This window comes from Somniosus microcephalus, chromosome 18, assembly GCF_052327205.1.
Source record: "Somniosus microcephalus isolate GS21.2 chromosome 18, FLI_Smic_1.0, whole genome shotgun sequence".
NCBI classification, from domain to species: Eukaryota; Metazoa; Chordata; class Chondrichthyes; order Squaliformes; family Somniosidae; genus Somniosus; species Somniosus microcephalus.
In genome coordinates this window covers 24,332,178-24,359,284 of record NC_141004.1, presented here as the reverse complement: position 1 = coordinate 24,359,284, position 27,107 = coordinate 24,332,178, and the positions used below count along the sequence as shown (strand labels likewise).

At 45.6% G+C, this 27,107-nt stretch overlaps 1 protein-coding gene across 1 annotated transcript in view; it reads right to left on the bottom strand.

Moving 5' to 3' along the window:
• Positions 1 to 9,920: 9,920 nt before the first annotated feature.
• LOC147105127 (decorin-like) overlaps positions 9,921 to 27,107 on the bottom strand; it is a 143,288-nt gene continuing 126,101 nt past the window's right edge. Inside the window, exons 6-8 of the mRNA XM_086011225.1 lie at positions 24,283 to 24,376; positions 14,274 to 14,412; positions 9,921 to 10,474 (exon numbers count right to left, since the gene is read on the bottom strand). Of these exons, the coding sequence (XP_085867351.1) occupies positions 10,280 to 10,474; positions 14,274 to 14,412; positions 24,283 to 24,376 (428 nt within the window). The 3' untranslated portion in view covers positions 9,921 to 10,279. The remainder of the gene's footprint in view (positions 10,475 to 14,273; positions 14,413 to 24,282; positions 24,377 to 27,107) is intronic.

The window sequence follows — 27,107 nt, the reverse complement described above, 5'->3', positions numbered from 1 at the left end:
GTTCATAAAACTGTGATAGTTTTTTCCGTGGTGGTTGAGGACATTTTTATTACCTCTGGCCACTTTGAATGTGCATCCACCGCAATTAAAAACATCGAGTCCATGAAGGGACCAGCAAAATCAATGTGCACCCTTTGCCATGGAGATGAGGGCCACTCCCATGGATGCAGAGGAGCTTGTGGTGGGGCGTTTTGGACCTTCTGGCATCCTGCACAGCTCTTGGTCATCTCTTCGATTTCTCTATTGATTCCTGGCCACCACACAAACGCTCTGGCTAAGCTCTTCATTTTTACCCCACCCAGATGACCCTCATGAAGCTCATTGAGCACTCTATCCGTCAACTTAGGTGGAATTACTACTCTGGATCCACACATCAAGGCTCCTCTGCACACTGACAGCTGTTCTCTTCTCGGCGAGAATGCTGGCAGCAGTGGTTCGCCATGTGCTGGCCATCCCTTCACCGTTAAATCATAGACCCGTGATAGTGTCGGGTCATTCCGTGTTTCCTTTTCTATGTTTGCATTCGTCACAGGAAGACATTCGACTATGGTCGAGTGGAATAACTCCATTGGATCCACTGCAAGGTCTTCTTCTTCCACCGTCGGCAACGGTAGACGTGACAATCCATCAGCATTTCCATGCTGTTTAGTTCCCCTGTACTCGATGTCATATTGGTGTGCCCCTAGGAAAAGGGACCATCTCTGCAGCCGTTGTGCTGTCATTATCGGTACGCCCTTCTGAGGGTTGAAAATGGAGACGAGGTTGATGATCGGTTAGTAGAGTAAATTTTTGACCGTGCAGATAGTGATTGAACTTCTTCACCCCCCACACTAGGCTGAGGGCCTCTCTGTCAATCTGGGCGTAGTTACGCTCGGCAGAAGTTAATGAGCGTGACGCAAAAGCTATCGGCCTCTCCAAACCATCAAGGAATTTATGTGACAGTACCGCCCCAATGCCGTAGGGAGATGCATCACACGCCAGCCTGATTGGCAGTGCTGGGTTGTAGTGAGCCAATACTTCCTTTGAAGTGATTAAGTCCTTACTCTTCCGAAAAGCACACTTACAATCATCGCTCCATTTCCATGCTACCCCCGTTCGTAGCAGGGCGTTCAGTGGGTGCAGAATTGTCGACAAATTCGGCAAAAACTTATGATAGTAATTCACCAACCCGAGGAATGACCTCAGTTGCGACACATTTTCAGGCGCTGGGGCCTTAACAACCGCTTCAATTTTGTCAGGGGACTTATGTAACCCCTCTTCATCAATCACGTGGCCACAATACGATATCTGTTTCTTAAAAAATTTGCACTTGGGGCGGTTGGCTCGCAGCCCATGTTCCTGTAGTCTAGTGAGCACCTGTTCTAGGTTGTTAAGGTGTTCACTGTCATCTTCACCTGTTACAAGGATGTCGTCCAAGTAACACTGAGTCCCTGGAATCCCTTGCAGGACTTGTTCCATCGCTCTTTACCATATCGCCGGAGCCGATGCTACTCCGAATACCAATCGATGATACTGGTAAAGACCTTTGTGAGTGTTTATCGTGAGATACTTCCTAGAGGACTCTTCAACCTCCATCTGCAAATATGCTTGTGCCAGGTCAATTTTTGTAAAACGCTTTCCTCCAGACAGCGAGGCGAAGATGTCTTCTATCCTTGGAAGAGGATATTGTACTGTGCGAAGGACAGGGTTCACCGTCACCTTGAAATCCCCACAGATGCGAATCTTCCTTGGCTCTCCGGACTTATTGCTTAACGTTTTCTTCATGACAGGAACGATGGGTGTCGCCCACTCGCTCCAGTCGACCTTAGACAACACGCCCGCCTTCTCCAGATTCTCCAGCTCTGCCTCGATGGCTGGGCGAATTGCATATGGTACCGGTCTCGCTTTGAAAAACTTGGGAACTGCATTCTCTTCTATTTTTATCGAGGCGGTTACGCCTTTAAGCGTGCCCAGTTCTTGTTGAAGTACCTCTTTGGTGTTAGCTAAGATTGTTGACAATCATCCAGGAGTGACGTCTTCATCTTTTTTACCGTCCACTGTCATTGCATGAATGGAATGCCAATCTAAGTTTATCTTCCTGATCCATTCCCGTCCCAATAACGGTGGTCCACCATTTGGCAGTATGTAGAGATACAATTTCCGTATTTTCTTGCCATTGTATTCGACAGGCACCCTTATTTTCCTCTGGGGTATACTTTTTGCCCTGTATACGTCGTCAAGACGATGGATGTCTCTCTCAAGGGTATGTGTGAAAATAGCCGCTCATAGTCTCGTCGATTCATGACGGTTAGCGCTGATCCTGTATCCAATTCCATTTTAACTTGGGACCCTGCTATCGTGAGGGTGACCCAAATGGTTTGGTGATTCTCTTTTGCGATTACATTGTGAAGTTTGAGACAGCTTAATCTCCTGTTCTCGGATTCACTATCGCTCATCTGGTCTTCGGAACTACTGTCCGTCATCTTTTGTACTTTCTTTTACGGTTCCTTAGTAGCCTTTTTGTTGTCGCTGGTCTTCTTCCCAGACCTACAAACTCGTGCAATGTGTCCAATCTTCCCGCATTGTCTGCATATTTTGTCTTTGGACCAGCAGTCCTTCTGGTCATGGTTAGTTCTGCCGCAACGATAACATTTTGCAAATCCCCGTGTCATTTCGTGGGTGCCGTATTCCTGTGGTTTTTGTTGAATTTCTGCAGCTCCCCTAGCTGCTGCTTCATACGATACTGCCACGCTGAAAGCCTTATCTAGCGTCAGCTCTTTTTCTGCGAGTAACTTCTTCTGTGTTCCTTCACTCAGGAGTCCACAGACAAATTTGTCCCGTAGGGTATCTGCCAGTCCTGCTCCGAACTGGCAGTGCTTTGATAGCTTGCGTAGTTCCGTAAGATACTCAGCATTGCTCTCATCTTTGTGCTGAGTTCTCCTGTGGAATTTAAATCTTTCTGCTATCAACAGCGGTGCAGGGTTTAAGTGTTCCTGTAGAACAGCAACAATTTCGTTAAAACTCTTCGCCTTCGGTTTGGCTGGAGTAATCAGATCCCGCAATAGGCCGTACGTTCTAGCGCCCATTAAGTTTAGCAATATCGATGCCTTTTTCCCCTCCGCTATTTCGTTTGCCTCGAAATATACCTCGACTCTTTCCACATACGTGGTCCAGTCCTCCAATGTATTATCAAAAGCAGTGATACAGCTAGTCTTCGGCATCTTGCAAATCTAAAATGGTGCCTCCCGCGCTTTGCCTTCTTCCCTGATTTAACAAAATGGCGCCTCCCGCGCTTTGTCTTCTTCCCTGCTGTTGTTAGCATTGCTTTCCATGGTTTCCTGCGCGTTAAATATTGATTCTTTTTCTTTTATTATTTTCCCGTCGTGGAGCAGACCCTCTGGGACACTTCCCTCCCTCTTCTTAGGTCCGAACGCTGTCCGGCTTCGAAACACCGGCCGCGCCCTGTATGCTCCACCCTCTCTCTCTCTCTTTGCTTCCCGACTCGCTGCCTGGCCCCGTTGAAAGGCCACTCGACCGAGCTTCAGCCCGCCGCAGCCCAGGAAGGATCAGAGCACTACCTGCCACCAGCCCGATTAGCTGGGAAACCACGGACCGAGGAACCCAGCCTAGCTCTGGACAATCTCTCCTGCAAGTTTTGAACCCGATGATTGACGGTCGACGCCCGTTTCTCGAGTTTCAATGGACTCTATTTTTTTTTTCTTCTGGCTCCGACCTTCAACAACGTCGTCGGAGCTGCTGCCGAGTTGCAGGTAAGTACGTTTCTTACTCGTCGCCAGTGTTAAGTCCGTGAATGATTGAGACACGGACTAGCAGGAGAGAAAACAAACAGATCTTTACTGGTGGAAGTCAATAACGAAACTAAACAACAGAGGCTCTCTAGCGCCTTTTATACAGGGGTGGTCACTGCCGGTACTGCAGTCTGAGACCAGTTATTCTCTTAAAGGTACATACACAACATAAATCATAGACCAAAGTCCACTTTTGGCGGTGGCAGAAACATGTGGTAGCAGATTGGCCGCCTGTTATTTACCTCGCCCTCGTTCTCTTTTGAAGTATGGACAGGAAAATCGGGCAGCGTGTATACGGGGTGGAGGGTATAATGGGCGGAGGGTACATCGGGCAGAGGGTATTACGGGCGGAGGGTACATCGGGCGGAGGGTACAACAGGCGGAGGGTACAACGGGCGGAGGGTACAACGGGCAGAGGGTACAACGGGCGGAGGGTGTACCGGGCGGCGGGTGTAACGGGCGGAGAGTATAACGGGCGGAGGGTATAACGGGCGGAGGGTGTAACGGGCAGAGGGTGTAACGGGCGGAGGGTGTACCGGGTGGAGTGTATAATGGGCAGAGGGTGTACCGGGCGGAGTGTGTAATGGGTTGAGGGTGTACCGGGTGGAGAGTATAACGGGCGGAGGGTGTAACGGGCGGAGGGTGTAACGGGCGGAGGGTGTAACGGGCGGAGGGTGTAACGGGCGGAGGGTGTAACGGGCGGAGGGTGTAACGGGCGGAGGTTGTAACGGGCGGAGAGTATAAGGGGCGGAGGGTGTAACGGGCGGAGAGTGTACAACGGGCGGAGGGTGTACAACGGGCGGAGGGTGTACAACGGGCGGAGGGTGTACAACGGGCGGAGAGATTAACGGGCGGAGGGTGTACCGGGCGGAGGAGGGTGTACCGAGGGTGTACCGGGCGGAGGGTGTACCGGGCGGAGGGTGTACCGGGCGGCCAAACTGCTACCACCCATTTCCCCCTGTGGTGGAAAGTGAAGATCTCCCCAAAGAAGTGCAGATTAATTGAAAGCTATTCCAGGTTTGAAAGGTTTCTACGCTTGATTGAGTTTTGAACTGGCCTCCAGCTTGTTTTTACAGAGACCTGTGTTAACAGTAACGCTGACTCTGTATTTCCTGAGGTGAATCAATCTTTATGCATGTGAACACTGCGGGAAGCAACATGCAAAGAGTTCATTTGCGCTAGTTGATTTAATTTGATTTTGCTTCCCAGTTTAGGAGAGTTTTTACACAATTTTAATGGCATTTCTCAAGGAGCTTTCATTCTTCGAAGATATGGGCCTGAAATTAAATGCGCTACTTACTGCATTCATGTGACCTTCCCCTATCTGCTAATTAGTAGAGGCATTAACCAATTTTAAATAAATGGATTAACACTTGCATTACGATAGCAGAAAAGGCAATGTCATACAAAAGTGTTAAATCTTTCTCCAACTGTATCGCCAGCTATAATTTTTAGGTTATAATCTCATCTGGATATCAGAAGGCTGTGAGGCGTTCGATGTAAGTATTCTACTGTGTGAAGGCAACACTTTCAAAGAGCAGAAGATCCACTCTCTATATATCACTTGGGAGTATATTTTTCGACCTCTGCTGTTTCGGCACCATTCCTGACTGGCTAGCTTGTACTACATCCAGCATAACAGTCGCTGCATTTCAAAAGTAATGCATTGTACACAACATGCTTTGAGAGGTTTCTGAGAGATGTGATAAGATGCTTTGTAAAGTCCTCGGAGCTGGTCCCTCTCCGCTGCCGTAACTCTGTGTGAAGTGCAGCGGAAACGCTGTCTCCGCAAGTAAACAAAGTTACAGTGTCGGGGGGCGCGGGAGAGGGGGCAGACCAGCTCTGCGGTAATTCCTGGCCTATGTTCATTTCTTTTTTTCAGCAGTTGCACTGTCTGGCCTGTCAGATGACATTTATGAGATACAATTTTACCTGGTCATACAGTTAATATCAGGTCACAATTAAAATTCTTACCATTGTGACTTTCTTTTACACTCCCTCCCCTCCTGCGGGCCTTGACTCTTTGCTGGGGTACAGCTCCATGGGCACTCTGCAGTACCTCACCGAAGTTTTCACTATTCAGTTGTGAGGCTTGTCAGTGAGTATCAACAGGCCATTCAGCTGCAGAGGGCCTTCCAGCCCAGCTCAGTCCTGTTTCCATCCAACATCCACTTAAGTACACTTCCAGCTAGGAGTGCCAGACAGTGATTAGGAGCAGAGAACCCTGGCTAATTTTTCTTCTCCTTTGTTGAGGGGCATTTATAGAATCCCCAGTGCCACCCTTGTCTGAGAACAATTAACTCCGCACAGACCGAGGATCAAATCTCGGTCCTTCCTGATCTGTATGGCTCAGCCAATTACTTGTTGAATCATTTGGAGATTTGCAGACACAATACAAATATTGTACAGTGTCCTGTATAATGTATGGACATCACTTTGCATCTGGATCAATTTAGTCCACTATTTTCCTTTTATTATTTTTTAATTTGATGCCATTGATCAACAATGTCTTCTGTTAATTACCAAAGTGGACGAGCGAACACGTTGGGTGTTGGTTGGATATATTTATCCAACAGTTGTCATGGGGAAAGAGCGGGGGAGCGGGACTAACTGGATAGCTTTTTTGCAAGAGCCGGCATAGGCACAATGGGCTGAATAGCTTCCTTCTGCGCTTTAAGATTCTATGTAACATACTCAACAGAATTGTTCCTACAATTCTTATTAAACACCTACTTATGTGTCTTTATCTATAATCTGGATTTATATTCAAGTTGGAACAAAATAATATATTTTCCTCATCCTGATCCTGGCCCTTAACTCCCTGGTATTCAAGAACCCAACCAGCTTAAGTTAATTCAGCAGATTCTACTTTTACTGTCTTTAGTTACACTTTATCTACAGGTTCCAAGTATGAAGAAATAACCCCTCCTTTTCTCCGCCTTCAGCACTTAAGCATTACTTTACATTTACCGGTGCCAAGATGCTGTGTAAATTCATTTGATTTTATACAAATCTTTGGCACTTACAACTTTCCCGTATAGGAGCATGCAGTACCATAAAAGAGTCAGCTATTATCATTGGCCCAGCGTATATCTTGTAGCAACACTCTCGAATGCATTCCTCCTAATCCAGACCCTACCTCCTGAGGAACTCTGGAGCGTCGTGCAACTGATATTACCGCGGAAAGACTGTGGTGTTACATAAGAACATAAGAAATAGGAGCAGGAGTAGGCCAATCGGCCCCTCGAGCCTGCTCCGCCATTCAATAAGATCATGGCTGGTCTGATCCTAACCTCAAATCTACTTTCACTATCCATCCCACCCGAACCCATGTGATCTCCCGGGAGAGGCGAAAAACCAGATAAAAAACCCAATGGCCAATTTGGGAGAAAAAATCTGGGAAATTCCTCTCCGACCCATCTAGGCGATCGAAACTCGTCCAGGAGATCACTCTGTCCCTGTATTTCCTGCAGTACTTACCTTCTGTATGTCGAGGAACCAACCAGAGATCAGGTCATCTTAGACTGGGTATTATGTAATGAGAAAGAATTAATTAGCAATCTTGTTGTACGAGGCCCCTTGGGTCTGAGCGATCATAATATGATCGAATTCTTCATTAAGATGGAGAATGAAGTAATTGACTCAGAGACAAGGGTCCTCAATTTAAATAAAGGAAACTACGATGGTCTGAGGAGCGAGTTGGGTAGGATTGATTGGGGAATGGCACTCAAAGGGTTGACGGTGGATAGGCAATGGCAAACATTCAAAGACCGAATGGATGAGCTACAGAATTTGTTCATCCCAGTTTGGCATAAAAATAAAACAAAAAAGGTGACTCAACCGTGCCTAACAAGCGAAATTAGGGATAGCATAAGATCCAAGGAGAGGACATATAAATTGGCTAGAAAAAGCAATAATCCTGAGGATTGGGAGCAGTTTAGGAGTCAACAAAGGGGGACAAAGGGATTAATTAAGAAAGGGAAAATAGAATATGAGATTAAGCTAGCAGGGAACATAAAAACTGACTGTAAAAGCTTTTATAGATATGTGAAGAGAAAAAGATTGGTGAAGTCAAGCGTAGGTCCCGTACAGTCAGAATCAGGGGAATTTATAATGGGAAACAAGGAAATGGCAGACCAACTAAATACATACTTTGGTTCTGTCTTCACAAAGGAGGACACAAATAACTTCCCAGAGATGTCGGGGAATATAGGGTCTGATGAAAGGGAGGAACTGAAAGAAATCAGTATTTGTAGGGAAATGGTGTTAGGAAAATTGATGGGACTGAAGGCTGATAAATCCCCAGGGCCTGATGGTCTACATGCCAGGGTACTTAAGGAAGTGGCCCTAGAGATAGTAGATGCATTGCTGGTCATCTTCCAGAACTCGATAGACTCTGGAACGGTACCCATGGATTGGAGGGTGGCTAATGTTACCCCACTATTCAAAAAGGGTGGTAGGGCGAAAGCGGGGAATTATAGACCGGTAAGCCTGACATCGGTAGTGGGGAAAATGCTGGAGTCTATTATAAAAGATGTAATAGCAGAGCACTTGGAAAGCAGTGACAGGATCGGGCAAAGTCAACATGGATTTACAAAAGGTAAATCATGCTTGACTAATCTACTGGAATTTTTTGAGGATGTAACTGGTAAAATAGATAAGGGAGAACCAGTGGATGTGGTGTATTTGGACTTTCAGAAGGCTTTCGATAAGGTCCCACATAAGAGATTAGCGTGCAAAATTAAGGCACATGGGATTGGGGGCAAGGTATTGACTTGGATAGAGAACTGGTTGGCGGACAGAAAGCAAAGAGTTGGAATAAACAGGTTGTTTTCCGAGTGGCAGGCAGTGACTAGTGGGGTACCGCAAGGATCGGTCCTACGACCCCAGCTGTTCACAATATATATTAATGATCTGGACGAGGGAATTGGATGTAATATCTCCAAATTTGCAGACGACACAAAGCTGCGTGGGAGGGTAAGCTGTGAGGAGGATGTCGTGAAACTCCAGTACGATTTGGACAGGTTGGGTGATTGGGCAGAAACATGGCAAATGCACTATAATGTGGATAAGTGTGAGGTTATCCACTTTGGTGGCAAAAACAGGAAGGCAGATTATTATTTGAATGGCAATAGATTGGGAGAAGGGGAAGTGCAAAGAGACCTGGGAGTTATTGTGCACCAGTCGCTGAAGGTAAGCATGCAGGTGCAACAGGCGGTTAAGAAGGCAAATGGTATGCTGGCCTTCGTAGCAAGAGGGCTCGAGTACAGGAACAAGGATGTCTTGCTACAGTTGTACAGGGCCTTGGTGAGACCGCACCTTGAGTATTGTGTGCAGTTTTGGTCACCTTACCTGAGGAAGGACGTTCTTGCCATGGAGGGAGTGCAGCGAAGATTCACCAGGCTGATACCTGGGATGGCAGGAATGACGTATGAGGAGAGATTGTGTCGATTGGGCTTATACTCACTGGAGTTTAGAAGATTGAGAGGGGATCTCATCGAAACCTATAAAATTCTGTCAGGTCTGGACAGACTAGATGCAGGAAGGATGTTTCGGATGGCCGGGGAGTCCAGAACCAGGGGTCATAGTCTAAGGATAAGTGGTAAGCCATTTAGGACTGAAATGAGGAGGAGCTTCTTCACCCAGAGAGTGGTGAACCTGTGGAATTCTCTGCCACAGAGGGCAGTGGAGGCCAGTTCATTAAATATATTCAAGAAAGAGTTGGATATATTTCTTGAGGCTAAAAGGATCAAGGGATATGGGGAGAAGGCAGGGACAGGGTACTGAATTTGAATGATCAGCCATGATCTCATTGAATGGCGGAGCAGGCTCGAAGGGCCGAATGGCCTACTCCTGCTCCTATCTTCTATGTTTCTATGTGATCTCCACCCCAGCCAGGAACAGGCCCAATTTACTCTTGAAGGACTCCTAGCTGGCAGCCTGTTCCCGAGGTCTCCACTAATCCCTGTGAATAGAACCATCTCCTGAAATCTAACACAGAATTAGAACACAAGTAGGAGCAGGACCAGGCTACCCGGCCCCTGGGCCCGCTCTGCCACCCTGAGTAAAGGCATGGTTTCTGGTACATTAAATAGACAGTTTACCACCAAATAATATCAAAATATCAATATGGACATTGTTACGTTTTTATTATGCAAACTGCAATGAAAAGCTTGATCAAAAGCTGTTCTCTTTATGAACTCTTGTTATTTGTGCATATTGCAGTACATGACGCAGAAGATGCCCGTGTATCGTTTTGACTCAAGAAATGGCCAACGTATAAAACAGGTGGAAAAAAAAACACCCACTTAGAGTAGTAGCAGAGTGAGTGAAGAAGGAAAACGTTGCTGCTATTTTTTTACTTTTCTATTCACTCAGCAAATATATTCACTATTCAGCAGTTCGTTTAAGGAAGTCAACTGTACAGATGGAAGTAAATGATCTGGAGTTTAGTATCTGGCACCAATTTCAGTCACATTGATAACGAGGCTTTAGTTGGGTCGCTCCAGTTGGATAAATATCCAGTCCATAGCACAGCGGAAGACTCCAGGTTCAATTTCCCAGTATGGAATAGGGTTGCCATAAAGGCTGATCCTGCTGTACGGGCTCTTCTGTGGGTCATCAGTCTTAGGACAAAAGTCGCCACCTTTTATATGAGCTATCTGGTTGTCATTGAGATAGAGGGCCTGTAATTGGAATCATAAATTAAAACCCAATGAATTCTGAGCATAACAAGTTACTTCCAACAAAATATGTAAGAACAGAGCTCAGTGTAATTGCATTTATAAGGGGTTGTGTAATAAACTGATGATCCTTTCACTGTACAGGAAACTTTCGATTTACCGGCAGCTAAATAACCGGAAATCTCGGTTAACCGGCAAAATTCAGGAGTAGGTTCAGGTAAGTTTTACTTCATATTGTACTTGCCTTCCTCAATCTGTTGCTGTGCAAGGGTGTGGCTGCAGCTGTTGCTAAGCTACAGAGACACTTGGAACTTGTGGCCATTGTTCTGCACCTGTTGCTAAGCAACAGGGTTTGTTGCTTTATACGGAGCTCTCAGCTCTCCGTATCTTTTACTATAGCTTTTGGTTATCTGGAATTTTTGATGAACCGGCACCACGTCGGTCCCGTCGGTGCCGGATAAAAAAAAGTTTCCTGTACCTTGCTAGTATAAATCCATCAAGTGTAAAGTGGTACACATTGCATATTCCATGAATACTTTTGAAATAACTAAGGATAAAACTGAAAGAGTCCAAGAAGTCTTAGACGTGACACTAAACATGTGCAACCAAGGGAGAGCAGTAAATAACAATGCTACTAACATGAATGAAAGAAATAAAAAAAGACTTGCAATTATATAGCACCTTTCACGACCTCAGGACATCCCAAAGCACTTTGCAGCCAACTGTTGTAATGTTGGAAACACGGCAGCCATTTTGCTCACAGCAAACTCTTTCAAACAGTAATGTGATAATGACCAGATAATCTGTTTTTAGTGATGTTGATTGAGGGATAAATATTGGCCAGGACACCGGGGATAACTCCCCTGCACTACTTTGAAATAGTGCCACGGGAACTTTTACATCCACCTGGTTCAATGATTCATCCGAAAGATGGCACCTCTGACAGTGCAGCACTCCCTTGGTACTGCACTGGAGTGTCAATCGAGATTTTTGTGCTCAAGTCTCTGGAGTGGGACTAATAACCCACAACCTCCCAACTCAGAGGCAGAGTGTGCTGCCAACTGAGCCACAGCTGACAGCATGTTGAACTACAAAGCCAAAACAGTAGTATATAAGTCAGAGGAGGTTATGGTCAAACTGCACAGTGCTCTGGTCAGACCCCACCTTGAATAATGTATTCAGTTCTGGTTGCCAAGAAACAAGAGAGGCATTCACACACTGGAGGCAATGCCACAAGAGCAGATCTCCATTGACAGGGATCTGAGTTACAAGGAAAGACTGGAGGAACTTAGCCTTTTCAGCCTGGAAAAGAAGCAACTGAGAGGTGATCTTCTAGAGTTTTTATTAAAAGTATAGAAAAAGTTAAACCAGATTACTATTTGAAACTGTGGGAGTAGAATGAAGGGTCACAGGTTTAAACTAATAAAAGTTCATCTTGGGAATGATTCAAGACATTCTTCCGCACACAAAAAGTGATCAATGTGCGGAATAAATCTCCAGATAGAGCAGATGGAACCATGGAATCATTTAAGAAACAGTTGGATGCTGCAATGGGGGGCTGTTAGTATCTCTTTAGATGGATGAATATCGGCTGAATGCCCTTCCTCATCCATAGTTCAATCATTTATTCGCAAGCAACACCCTGGCCAAGCGGTGGGAACAACATGTTGCTAGATGATGAAGTCCAGCTTGGGATATTGAATGATTTCATCAGGAGGATGCCATCATTCATTCAGGGCATTGACTGCAGTCAGGTCATAGTCTGTAGTTGTGTAATAAAACTCTACCCCTACATTATAAAACTTTCCACAGATTTTTGATTCCTATAAAAGCAAAATAATGATTATCTGTTTTGTTCACGAGCCCAAAAATTCCGGGACGTTTTGCAGCAGAGAAAAAAAAATCGTGTTTATCCATGTGGTGAAAATGCAAGATTACAGTCTGGATCTTCCAACAAAACAGAAAGGCCGACAGCAAGCTACATGGGTGACAGTTTTTCATCTTCTCCCTCAATCAGTTCACTCGGCTAAAAACCCAGAGGAAGCAGAATGATACCAGGTCAGAAACTTGGCTCAGATACTCTTGAGTTTAGAAGGTTGAGGGGGGAATCTTACAAAAGCGCGGAAGTGATGATGCAGTTGAACAGAGCTTTGGTCAGACCCCATTTGGAGTACTGCGTTCAGCTTTGGACACAGAAGATATAAAAAGCAAAATACTGCAGATGCTGGAAATCAGAAATAAAAACAGAAAATGCTGGAAATACTCAGCAGGCCAGGCAGCATCCATGGAGAAAGAAACAGAGTTAACGTTTCAGGTTGATGACCCTTCGTCAGAACTGTTCCACCATATTCACTCTACCATTACCATCAAGCCAGGGGACCAACCCTGGTTCAACAACGAGTGTAGAAGAGCATGCCAGAAGCAGCACCAGGCGTACCTAAAAATGCGGTGCCAACCTGGGGAAGCTGCAACACAGGACTACATGCATGCTAAAAAGAGGAAGCAGCATGCTATAGACAGGGCTAAGCGATCCCACAATCAATGGATCCGATCAAAGCTCTGCAGTCCTGCCACATCCAGTCGTGAATGGTGGTGGACAATTAAACAACTAACGGGAGGAGGAGGCGCCATGAATATCCCCATCCTCAACGATGGTGGAGCCCAGCACATGAGTGCAAAAGACAAGGCTGAAGAGTTTGCAACCATCAGCCATGATCTGGAATGCACTGCTTGAAAGGGTGGTTGAAGCAGTTTCAATAGTAATTTTCAAAAGAGAATTGGATATATACTTGAAAAGGAAAAATTTGCAGGGCTATGAAAGAAAGAAAGACTTGCATTTATACAGCGCCTTTCACAACCACCAGACGTCCCAAAGCGCTTTGCAGCCAATGAATGACTTTTGAAGTGTAGTCACTGTTGTAATGTAGGAAACACTGCAGCCAATTTGCACACAGCAAGCTCCCACAAACAGCAATGTGATAATGACCAGATAATCTGTTTTTGTTATGTTGATTGAGGGATAAATATTGGCCAGGACACCGGGGATAACTCCCCCGCTCTTCTTCGAAATAGTGCCATGGGATCTTTTACGTCCACCTGAGAGGGTAGACGGGCCCTCGATTTAACATCTCAGCCAAAAGACAGCACCTCTGACAGTGCAGCACTCCCTCAGTATGATCCTGGAGTGTTAGCCTAGATTTTTGTGCTCAAGTCTCTGGAGTGGGACTTGATCCAACAACCTTCTGACCCAGCGGCAAGAGTGCTACCAACTGAACCACAGCTGACACTGGGGAAAGAGCATGGAAGTGGGATTAATTGGAAAGCTCTTTCAAAGAACTGGCACAGGCACTATGGGCCAAATGGCCTCCGTCTGTGCTGTATGCTTCTATGAAACGTTCTCATAAGAAGCTACAGTGCTTGATGCTCCCAGGGGTTCTCCCATGAAAGTACTGACCAGCTCCCAATCTAATAAGATTCCTAGATTGAAAGAGTAACTGCATGCAGGTCACCTTGTCTAAGCTCAATCTTACTTGATCACAGCGGCAGACAGGAATGCCTGAATACTTTAACTCAGTCAAGAATTCTGTCTCTGAGAACGACAATCATTTAACAACATTGCTTTCTGTTTAGAAGTAGACAGCTGGTTTCTTTCCATCTTCTCATGCTTCCATAAGCAGACAGAACAGACAGTGTATCAAGACCTCACTTTCCTCACTGTCTCATTTCAACGTAAAGGAAAACATATCAACTGGTCTCACATGCTAGCATTACCCATTCCTTCTCCTGTACGTCAGCACCTTACCATGATGTTTTTGTGCTGTGGTAGGCCTGGAGGAATGGCAAACAATCTATTGTTGTCCAAGTGAAGATCCTGGAGGTTCGGCATGTGACCGAGAGTGTAATTAGCGAAGTATCTGATTTTGTTGGAACTCAGCCTTAACCTGCAAAGAGGAAAAAGATGATATGAGAACCACAAGGAGCTCTGAGCAGTACACTGCTGCTAAAAATGAACAGAACCTTCTTACCAAGTGATGGGCAGATTAGCCATATGAGGTATCAAGAGTGCCCCAGTGAATGGTTCCATAGCGCTGTATTATCAGTGCTCCCCTCTATCCATGGGAATCCCAAAGAATCCTGTTCCCTTTTGGGGGAGCCAGTCCCCCCTGGAAAAATTACCTCAATGTCCTGCCATGATACTGGATGAAACATTCAACTAACGTGGATGGAAATATAGGGCCCAAAATTCCTGGGTTGGGGTAGAATGGAAGAGAAGACTTCTGCCCGGAGTGGGTGAGGAATTTGTAGTGGAACCTGTTTTTTCTGTAATTCCACCAGTTTACTGTGTCCCTTTAAGTTCTGGTGGGGAGGCGTTGGGGGACCTTCTATCTGTCCCCTACATCATGGAGCCATGTCTAGAGGAGTGCCTGGGAGTCCATAGGAAATTCAGCCCAGGACGCTCTCATAAGGCCTCACTGGGAACTCACGCCAACTGTAAGCTCTTGTGGGGTCCAAAAAGGCCTGTTGAAAGGCCCCACACCTAATCCAAGCAAAGATAATTGATCCTGAAGGGTACTGATCAGCTTCAGCAGAAGTCTCATTAGCTTCACTGGGAACCAAATAAAAGCCATAGTCACCTTTTTTTTTAAAAGGGCCTTTTCCGGGACTCTCTTCCACCCTGGAAAACAGCATTGAGCCATTCCAATTTTCCAGGCCTCTGTCGGAGTTGGTGTCCTCGATGTGCCCTTGCATGCAGCGGCAGCTCATCCCGAACATTAACATGACCCTCCCTGTCCCCGGGAGCCAGAAAGGTGTCAGTGCATCTGGGAGCGGCCGACTGTTCCACTCGGCTGCACTTGCACCGGCAGAGCAGGACTGCAGGAATTTTCACCCTATATAATCTGAAGTGTTGTGGGGCCAAGCCAAAATCTGAGCAGCTGGATTTAAATAAGATCATATTTGTTTGAATTTGGAGCTTCGTGCACGTGCAGCTGCCACCGATGGCTTCACCTCTTGAACTTTGAACAATTTTCCAGATCACAGCTGTGCGTGCACAGAACTTCCCACATGTATACTTTTTCTGGAGGACTTTAGCATCTGTTTCTTTAAACTGTGTCAAACTTGGCTTCACAAAATCACAACTTTACATGTCATAAATGAATGGATCCCAACATCTGCCTTAAGCCTAGTCCACTCTCGTCTCTGGTGACATCTGCTCTGATAATGCAGCAAAACTTCAAGTGATTGGAAAACAACACAGCCTTGTAAAAACTGAACTGCACATGTCTTACCTCATATCAATATATTTTGCCCCCTCCTAAAGGCACTGACTCTTTGCTGGGGTATCGGTTCCCAGCCAGTAATTGCCCTCCAGTACTTCACCCAAATAGCCATCCCTCCCTATCTCTGTAACCTCCTCCAGCCCTACAACCCTCCCTATCTCTGTAACCTCCTCCAGCCCCTACACCCCTCCCTATCTCTGTAACCTCCTCCAGCCCCTACAACCCTCCCTATCTCTGTAACCTCCTCCAGCCCCTACACCACTCCCTATCTCTGTAACCTCCTCCCTATCTCTGTAACCTCCTCCAGCTCTACAACCCTCCCTATCTCTGTAACCTCCTCCAGCCCTACAACCCTCCCTCTCTGTAACCTCCTCCAGCCCTACAACCCTCCCTATCTCTGTAACCTCCTCCAGCCCCACAACCCTCCCTATCTCTGGAACCTCCTCCAGCCCCACAACCCTCCCTATCTCTGTAATCTCCTCCAGCCCTACAACCCTCCCTATCTCTGTAACCTCCTCCAGCCTCTACACCCCTCCCTATCTCTGTAACCTCCTCCAGCCCCTACACCCCTCCCTATTTCTGTTGTAGTGTATGTACCTTTAAGAGCCCCTGTGTACTGTAATACTGGTAGTGACCACTCGGGTATATAAGCCTGTATAGCGTCGTGTATCTTTTAGTTCACCTCCAGACTTTGTTCAGTAAACACCTGTTAAACCAACTCCTGCATTCCGTGTCTCCATTAACACACGGATACAACCGTGGCGACGAATTGGAAACGGACTTACCTGCAATTCGGCAGCACCTCAAGGAGATCGATTCCTCAGACGAAGGTCGAAGAAAAAAAAAAGAAAAAACTGTGGTTTCACCAGCTAGCCGGGCTGGTGGCAGGTACTGCACTAATCCTTCCTGGGCGGCGGGGCCGAGCAGCGAGTCGGAAGGCGGAGGCAAACAGAGACGGAGGGTGGAGCACTCGGGAGACGGCCGGCGCTGCAAAGCAGGTCGGCATTCGGACCAAGCAGAGGGAGGGAAAAGTCCCAGAGAGTCCGGCGGGAACGAGTCTCCAACTATTAAAAATATCTGTGTAAATAAAAACCGCGGAGAACAGCGTTGTCAGCAGCGGCAGCGGCGGGAAAGCGCGGGAGGCGCCATTTTTTCTCGGCAGGGAAGAAAGGAAAGCGCGGGAGGTGCCATTTTTGATTTTCAGGATGCCTAAGACTGGCAATATTACTGCTTTCGATAGTGATATAGAGGATTGGACCACATATGTGGAAAGAGTGGAGGTATATTGCACAGCGAATGAAGTAGAGGATGATAAAAAGGCATCGGTACTTCTAAATCTGATGGGCGCAAGGACATACGGGCTGTTACGAAACTTAATCACTCCAGCCAAACCGATGGACAAGAATTTTAAGGAGATTGTTGATACCCTACAGGAGCACTTAAACCCAACACCGCTGCTGATAGCGGAACAATTCAAATTCTTCAGGAGGAATCAGCACAAGAATGAAAGTAACGCTGATTACCTCACCGAATTAAGAAAGCTGTCAAAGCACTGCCAATTCGGGGCAGGACTGGCAGATTCTCTACGAGACAAATTCGTCTGCGGTCTCCTAAGTGAAGAACACAGAAAAGGCTACTTTCTGAGAAAGATTTGACACTGGACAAGGCTTTCAGTGTGGCTGTATCATACGAAGCAGCAGCAAGAGGAGCTGCAGAGATACAGCAAAAGCCACAGGACTTCGGCACCCATGAAATGACACGGGGTTTCGAGAGATGTTATCGCTGCGGCAAATCCACCCATGACCAGAGGGACTGCTGGTTCAAGGACAAAGCATGCAGGCAATGCGGAAAGATGGGACACATTGCACATGTATGCCGATCTGGAAACAAAAAATCCACTGACAGAAAAAAAATCAATAAGGAAAAGTACAGAAAGGTACAAATGATGACGGACAGTAGCTCCGAAGACCAGAAGAGCGATAGCGACTCCAGAAACAAGAGACTAAGCTGTCTCAAATTACATAATGTAATTGCCAAAGAAGATTACCAGACCATTTGGGTTACCCTCACGATAGTGGGGTCCCCAGTTAAAATGGAGCTAGATACAGGATCAGCTCTGACCGTCATAAGTCGACGGGATTACGAGCGGCTATTTCCGCATATACCTTTGAAAGACACATCCATTATCTTGAAAACATATACGGGGCAGAAAGTATACCCCAGATGGAAAATAAAGGTGCCTGTTGTATACAACGGCAAGGAAATACAGAAGTTGTATTTATACGTTCTGCAAGATGGTGGTCCACCGTTGTTGGGACGTGAATGGATCAGGAAGATACGTTTAGACTGGCACTCCATTCAGGCACTGACGGTGACCAGTAAGAAAAAAAATGATGATGACGTCATCCCTGAACGATTAAAAGACATCTTGGCTAACGCCAAAGAAGTGTTTCAACAGGAACTAGGAACCTTGAAAGGCGTCACCACCTCAATAAAAGTGGAAGATGCGGCAATTCCCAAGTTTTTTAAGGCAAGGCCGGTGCCATACGCAATTCGTCCAGCAGTCGAGGCGGAGCTGGAGAATTTGGAAAAAGCAGGCGTGTTATCCAAGGTAGATTGGAGTGAGTGGGCAACACCCATCGTCCCGGTCATGAAGAAAACGTTGAATAATGATAAATCTGAAGAACAGAGAAAAATTCGCATCTGTGGGGACTTCAAGGTGACTGTAAACCCGGTCCTTCACACGATACAGTATCCTCTTCTGAGGATAGAAGATATTTTCGCCTCACTATCCGGAGGGAAACGTTTCACCAAAATTGACTTGGCACAGGCATATCTACAGATGGAGGTTGAGGAGGCCTCTAAAAAGTATCTCACGATAAACACACACAAAGGCCTGTACCAGTACAATCGACTGGTTTTTGGAGTAGCATCAGCTCCAGCTATCTGGCAAAGAGCTATGGAGCAAGTCCTGTAAGGGATTCCGGGGACTCAATGCTACCTAGACGACATCCTTGTAACAGGAGAAAACGACAATGAGCACCTTGCCAATTTGGAGCAGGTGCTCACTAGGCTGAGAGAACGGGGCCTACGAGCAAATCGCCCCAAGTGTGAATTTTTCCAGAAACAAATATCATATTGTGGCCATATAATTAACGAAGAAGGGTTGCATGAGTCACCTGAAAAAATTGAAGTGGTCATAAAAGCCCCAGCACCTGAAAATGTCTCACAATTAAGGTCGTTTCTGGGATTGATAAATTACTATCATAAATTTTTACCGAACTTGTCAACTGTTCTGCACTCTCTTAACGCACTGCTACAAACGGGAGTAATTTGGAAATGGAGCGAAGACTGTAAACGTGCCTTCCATAAATGCAAAGGCTTGATTACATCCAAGGAAGTGTTGGCTCATTACAACCCATCACTGCCAATCAGACTGGCGTGCGATGCATCCCCTTACGGTGTAGGAACGGTATTATCGCATAGATTCCCTGATGGCTCGGAGCGGCCGATAGCTTTTGCGTCACGCTCATTGAACTCAGCTGAGCATAACTATGCCCAGATCGACAGGGAAGCACTCAGCCTGGTGTGGGGAGTGAAGAAATTCAACCATTACCTACACGGACAAAAATTTACCTTGTTGACTGATCATCAACCCCTCGTCTCCATATTCAACCCTAAAAAGGGCGTTCCCATTATGACAGCGCAAAGGCTACAGAGGTGGTCCCTTTTCCTAGGGGCACACCAATATGACATAGAATACAAAGGATCAAAACAGCATGGGAATGCTGACGGTTTATCGCGCCTACCGTTGCCAACGGTAGAAGAGGCACCTACAGTGGACCCAGTGGAGATGTTCCACTCAACCATAGTGGAATGTCTACCAGTAACAAATTCTACCATTGAAAAGGAAACGAGAAATGACCCGACTCTCTCACGAGTCTACGATTTAACGGTGAAGGGATGGCCAGCCCATGGCGAACCACTGTTGCCAGCATTCTCGCAAAGAAGAGAACAGCTGTCAGTGTGCCGAGGAACCTTGATGTGTGGATCCAGAGTGGTGATTCCACCCAAACTCCAGGATATAGTGCTAAAGGAGCTTCACGAGGGGCATCTGGGTGGAGTGAAAATGAAGAACCTAGCCAGAGCGTTTGTGTGGTGGCCAGGTATCGATGGAGACATCGAAGAAATGACCAAGAGCTGTCTAGGATGCCAGAAGGTCCAAAACGCCCCACCACAAGCCCCTCTACATCCATGGGAGTGGCCCTCATCTCCATGGCAAAGGGTACATATCGACTTTGCTGGTCCATTTATGGACTCAATGTTCTTAATCGCGGTTGATGCACACTCCAAGTGGCTGGAGGTAATAAAGATGTCCTCCACCACCACGGAAAAAACCATCACAGTATTAAGGACCATATTTGCCAGGAATGGGCTGCCTGAACAGATCTGTTCTGATAATGGACCGCAATTTGTGTCCGAAGAATTCAGGAAGTTCTTAAAAAACAATGGGGTTAAGCACTACACGTCCGCCCCATACCATCCCGCCACCAATGGATTCGCTGAAAGGTTTGTCCAGACCTTCAAGAAGGCCATAAAGGCCATGGGTAATGAAGACATAAATCTACAACATAAGGTAGATAACTTCTTGTTTGCATACAGGAATGCAACACATGTGGTTACAAACGAAACTCCCGCCATGATGTTTTTCAATAGAAGACTAAGATGCCGGCTGGATTTGATCAAGCCAAACATCAGAAGGGACGTAGAGAACCGGCAATTTCAAGGCATGAATGAAAGGCCAACTAGAACCTTCCAGATAGGTCAACATGTTTTGGCCCGGGACTACCGTACCGAGAAATGGCAGCCTGGAACTATTTGCACACGACTAGGACCGCTGATGTATACCGTGGACATTGGTGAAAGCATAATAAGGCGCCATGCTGACCAGATCATAGAGTCATCCGAAAAGGGACAACCTACACCACAATTCTATACGCCTAATGATGAAGCAGAGATACCCATAGTATCTACCTCCGATCCGGTGATACTGGAACCAGATGAACCCGACACTGGCATTCAAGCCGAATCGACCTTGCCAAAAGAACCTACTACACCACCGAAAACTACTACACCACCGAGGCGTTATCCGGACCGAGTCAGGAAGCCTCCAGAGAGACTGACTTATAATTGATTAACTGCAGCAAATGTGTAGATTATTGTTCTTGTAAACATGTTAATTAATGATTACTTAAAATGTTATGTACTAATTATCTAAAAGGGGAGGAATTGTAGTGTATGTAACTTTAAGAGCCCCTGTGTACTGTAATACCAGTAGTGACCACTCGGGTATATAAGCCTGTATAGCGTCTTGTATCTTTTAGTTCACCTCCAGACTTTGTTCAGTAAACACCTGTTAAACCAACTCCTGCATTCCGTGTCTCCATTAACACACGGATACAACATCTGTAACCTCCTCCAGCCCTACACCCCTCCCTATCTCTGTAACCTCCTCCAGCCCTACAACCATCCCTATCTCTGTAACCTCCTCCAGCCCCTACAACCCTCCCTATCTCTGTAACCTCCTCCAGCCCCTACAACCCTCTCTATCTCTGTAACCTCCTCCAGCCCCTACAACCCTTGAGATATCTGCACTTCTCCAATTCTGGTCTCTTGCGCATCCCCGATTTTCATCACTCCACCATTGGTGGCCGTGCCTTCAGCGGCTGAGGCCCTAAGCTCTGGAATTACCTCCCTAAACCTCTCTGCCTCTCTACCTCTCTTTCCTCCTTTAAGACACTCCTTAAAACCTACCTCTTTGACTAACCGTTTGGTCGCCTGTCCCAATTTCTCCTTATGTGGCTCGGTGTCAAATTTTGTTTGATAATTGCTCCTGTGAAGCACCTTGGGACGTTTTATTGCGTTAAAGGTGCTATATAAATGGAAATTGTTGTTGTTGTTCACTTGTGAGTCTAGGCAATGAGTATCACAGCTGAGCATGATCCGGTCTTTACCTAATATCCATACTTCCATCAGGAGTGGCCGGATGAAGATTTGCAATGGGAATCTTGGCTAATTTCCCCATCCCCAATCCAGATGTGCTAAAGACACATCTAATGTCTCCAGCCCCAGCCAACTCAGCTGAATGAGCTAACTCAGCACAGAGTGAACATCAAACCTGGGATCTTCCTGGCCTGTGCGGCTCAGCTACTCACCGAGATATCTTGGGAGCTCCATGCCAACCATCTCCATGTACTATTCACTTCAATCACTCCTTTCTTGTTCTGTCCCTGCAGGACACACTATCACTAGAACATTATATAACTCCAACTCCCAAGCATGCAGCAAGTGGGAGTGAAGAGCTAATGTTACAGAGGAACATAGGAATTGCTAAAAATACACTCCTCACCCACCTGGAAACATCTAATCTCCTGGGAGGGACAGCAAGCCAGATGAAAAGGATAGAGGGAGGCCTTGAGGAAAAATAAAACTGGAAAATTCCTCTCCGACCCCCTTAGGTGATCAAAACTATCCAGGAGATCACATTGGCCCTGATTTATGCAAGAGGATACCTACCTCTTATATGAGGTGATCTCTGCCCCAGCTCTCACAGTGAATCAGTGTTCACCGCACGAGCCGACAACCTGCTCCACAGGTCCACTATTCTCTGGGGAAAGAAGAACCGCCTAACATCTAACCTAGTCCTGCCCTTACATGATGTGTCGAGGCGCACACATGAAGAATGACCCTTGGGTGCAGTACCAGAGGGCTGCCAGGACTCATGAAACCACACCCCATGAAAAGGAGGAAAGGAAATGGGGCAAAAACGTGCCCCTCACAGACTAACATTCAGAAATTGTTATCTAATTACTGCAAAATTCAGGAGAAGTGAATGTCCCAAGTTGGTACACACAGGGCAGGATTTTCATTCAGGAGTCGGGTGGGAGGCGGGACTACAACTTTCGGGGTTGTAGTCCCGCCTCCATCGAGATGCGGCCAATCCACGCAATTTTAACTTGATTGACCTTGTTGAGCCCGCCCAGTGGGCTCAGCAGGCCAATTAAGGGCCACCCGGCAACAGGTGACGTCACAGACTGAAATTTCATCTGTCAAGACGTTTTGACAGATGAAATATCAGTGTTTCACAGCTGTTTGAAGCTGTCAAACACTGACAGTCTTACTTCTAACATGAGTCCTTCTCCACAGACTCAGTTAGAAATCTCTCCTGCACAGTAAGCTGCAGGCTGTCACTTTTGACAGTTCGCAGCCATTCTGCTTTCTGTGCCGGTGAGATGAGGGACTCCCGAGACCTAAAGGAAGGAAGGTTGAAAAGGTAAGAAGAGGTATGTAAAACTTATTTAATCACTTTAGACACACCAAACACACTTACCTTTGCACTCATGCACACATCACTCACTTGAACACCGACATCTCGACCCCTCCAAGTCCTTCAACCCGACGGCCCGCCTCCTCTAACCTGGCGTGGTTTGGAGCCGTCGGGAATCCCACCCTTCAACCTTCAAAATAGGGATTAGGCTAAAAATTGCCTTTTAGCTACCTGTTAACAGGCAGTTAATTGGCACTAATCCCTTCCTGCCTCAGGTAGGCGGGTCCCAGTGCGGGGCGGGTACCCGCCTCCTTTGAAACTGGCATGGAGGCGGGTTTGGGTGCGGGATGGGGTCGGGACCCCTGATTTCGGGATTTTAACCCCCCCCCCCCACCATGCCTCCAATCCCGACTCCACGGCCCAATGAAAATCCTGCCCACAGTGCAGTCAATTTCAGGACAGTTCTGCAATTTCTTTTTTGGGTTGTCTGATCACTAATTATTTTTTAGTTTGTCAAACCATCAGAATGGACTGGAACGCAAGCCTGAAATGTTTTATAGTTGACTCAGTGAACCTCAGCTATTAATCCTACTGCTAGACCTTCCTGTAGCTCTCAGGCAGCATAACTAAAGCTGAAAAGGGCAGAAGGGTAGAAACAAGTAAATATTTCACCGTCCCCAGAAATGGCATCCTACTTTTGTACTGGTATCTTGATTTGGCTTTGTAAATATGAGCAGAGGCACATTAGGAAAACTTGAGAATTGAACTGTTTGGTGAGGGAACTGTGAAAGGTGAGATCGGAGATTAATTGCAATCCAGGCTGCAAGTTAGAACTTGGGATGAAATGTGCATCTTTTCCTTTTGAGCATGATTGCTCGTTCTTTATGGTATGTTCCATGTGTGGGGAAGTTTCTCCGTACATTCCAAACTACTGGTGTTCTTTATATTTTAAAGATTGTTGGAAGACATATGCAAATAAGCCAATTAGTTGCACGTATTCATTTAAAAATAGCTGTCAAGGGGTTAAATTCATGGAACAACAGAGCTGGGAATTCCTGATTACGGTTCTGATGAAAGGCCATTAAGCTGAAGCGTTAACTCTGTCTCTCTCTCCACAGGTGCTGCCTGATCCGCTGAGTGCTTTCCTGCATTTTCTGGTTTTATTTCAAATGTTGCATTTCGGAGATGATTTTTGAATACAGTACCTGACCAAAGAGCTGAGGTTTTTGAAATCATCCACTTCCACTTTGATAATTTTATTGCGGTCAAGGTGCATCTCGGATATTGAACTTGGTAGGTCTTGAAAACAAATCAAAATGAGGAGCGAGAGGATATTAATGGTTAATTAATGACTTACACAGTGCCCCTCTCTTACAGGAGTTACAAGCAAGAGTTTTAAATAAAAGAGATTTAATTCAGCTGTGTAATTGGAAATAATCAGCTCTTGGTTCATTGACCAATTTAGTTTTAAAATATTACTAATTAGTCTGAGCAGTTAGATATTCAACACAATCACTTTGGGTGAAGCTAAAAAATAACAATGGGCAGAAAACATAGAAACATAGAAACATAGAAGATAGGAGCAGGAGTAGGCCATTCAGCCCCTCGAGCCTGCTCCACCATTTAATGAGATCATGGCTGATCATCCAAATTCAGTACTCTGGTGGGAGTAGTTTATAGGCCCCCTAACAGTAGGTGTAGTGCCAGGCACAATATAAATCAAGAAATTAGAGGTGCATGTAACAAAAGTAGGACAGTAATCATGGGGGACTTTAATTTTCATATAGACAGGGCAAACCAAATTTGCAGTAATAGTGCAGAGGATGAGTTCATGGAACGCATTCAAGATAGTTTTCTAGATCAGCATGCCGAGGAACCAACTAGGGAACAAACTATTTTAGATAAAGCATTGTGCAGTGAGAAAGTGTTAATTAATAACCTTGTAGTAAAGGAGACTCTGGGGAGCAGTGATCATAAAATGATGGAATTTTATGTTAAGTTTGAAAGTGATTTAATTAAGTCCGAAACTAGGGTCTTAAATCTGAACAAAGCAAACTACGTAGGTATGAGAGGTGAGTTGTTTAAGGTAATTTGGGTAACTAGATTAAAAGATATGACAGTAGATAAGCAATGGCAAGCATTTAAAAATAATTCATAATTCACATCAAAAATACATTCCCTTAAGGAATAAAAACCACATGGTAAATATGGTCCAACCACAGCTAACAAGAGAAGTTAAAGATAGTTTAGATTAAAGGAAGAGGCTTATAATATGGCCAAAAAGAGTAGTGAGCCTGAGCATTGGGAGGATTTTAGAATTCAGCAAAGGAGGACCAAGAAATTGATAGAGAGAAAATATAATGAGGATAAACTAGCAAGAGACATAAAAACAGATTTGTAAAAACTTCTATAGGTATGTAAAAAGGAAGAGATTGGCAAAAGTAAACATGGGCCCCTTACAGGCAGAGGCAAGAGAAATTACAATGGGGATTAAGGAAATGGCAGAAACATTAAACAAATATTTTGTATCTGTCTTCACTGAAGAAGACACAAAAACATTCGTAAATAGTGGGGAACCAAGGGACTAGTGGGAATGAGAAAGTTAAGGAAATTAGTATTAGTAAAGAAACAGTACTGGAGAAATTAATTGGACTAAGAGCCAACAAATTCCCTGGACCTGATGGCCTACATTCTAGGATTTTAAAAGAGGTGGCTACAGAGATAGTGGATGCATTGGTTTTGATCTTCCAGAATTCCCTAGATTCTAGAATGGTTCCAATGGATTGGAAGGTAGCAAATGTAACCCTGCTATTCCTGAAAGGAGGGAGAGAGAAAACAGGGAACTATAGACTAGTTAGCCTGACATCAGTAGTAGGGAAGATGCTCGAATCTATTATTAGGGAAGTGGTAACTGGGCACTTAGAAAAGCAAAATATGATTGAGCAGGGTCAACACAGATTTATGAAAGGGAAATCATGTTTGACAAATCTAATAGAGTTTTTTGAGCTTGTAACTAACAGGGTAGATAAGTGGGAACCAGTGATGTAGTATATTTGGATTTTCAGAAAGCATTCGATAAGGTGCCACACAAGGAGTTACTACACAAAATTAGGGTTCATGGGATTGAGGGTAATATACTAGCATGAATTGAGGGTTACAGAAAACAGAGAGTAGGAATAAATGGGTCATTTTCGGGTTGGCAGGGTGTAACTAGTGGGGTGCCGCAAGGATCAGCACTTGGGCCTCAGCTATTCACAATCTACATCAATGACTTTGATGAGGGGACCGAGCATAATGTACAGGAAACTTTCTTTTAACCGGCACCTAAATAATCGGAAACCTCTGTTAACCGGCAAAATTTAGGAGTAGGTTCAGGTAAGTTTTACTTCACATTAGTGGCAGTTCCTGGATCTGTGGCTGTGTAACTGGGGTTCGTGCACTTGTTGCTAAGCAACAGGGATGCTTGGTCTGTGGCCGGAGTTCCTGCACATGTTGCTAAGCAACAGGAAAGCCTGGATTTGTTGCTGTGTACGGTGCTCTCGTACCTTTTAACTATACCTCTCTGTAATCCGGACTTTTTGATAAACCAGCAGCACGCCGGTCCCGTTGGTAAAGAGTTTCCTGTATCTAGGTTTGCTGATGATACAAAGCTAGGTGGGAAAGTAAGTTGTGAGGAGGATGCAAAGAGGCTGCAAAGGGATATAGACAGGTTAAGTGAGTGGGCAAGAACATGGCAGGTGGAATATAATGTGGAGAAATGTGAAGTTATCCACTTTGGTAGAAAAAATAGAGAAGCAGAATATTTTTTAAATGGTGAGAGATTGGGAAATGTTGGTGTTCAGAGGGACCTGGGTGTCCTTGTACAGGAATCACTGAAAGTTAACATGCAGGTACAGCAAGCAATTAGGAAATCAAATGAAATAAAAACCAAAAATGCAGGAAATACTCAGCAGGTCAGGCAGCATCTGTGGAGAGAGAAACAGAGTTAACATTTCAGGTTGATGACCTTTCGTCAGAACTGGAAAAAGTT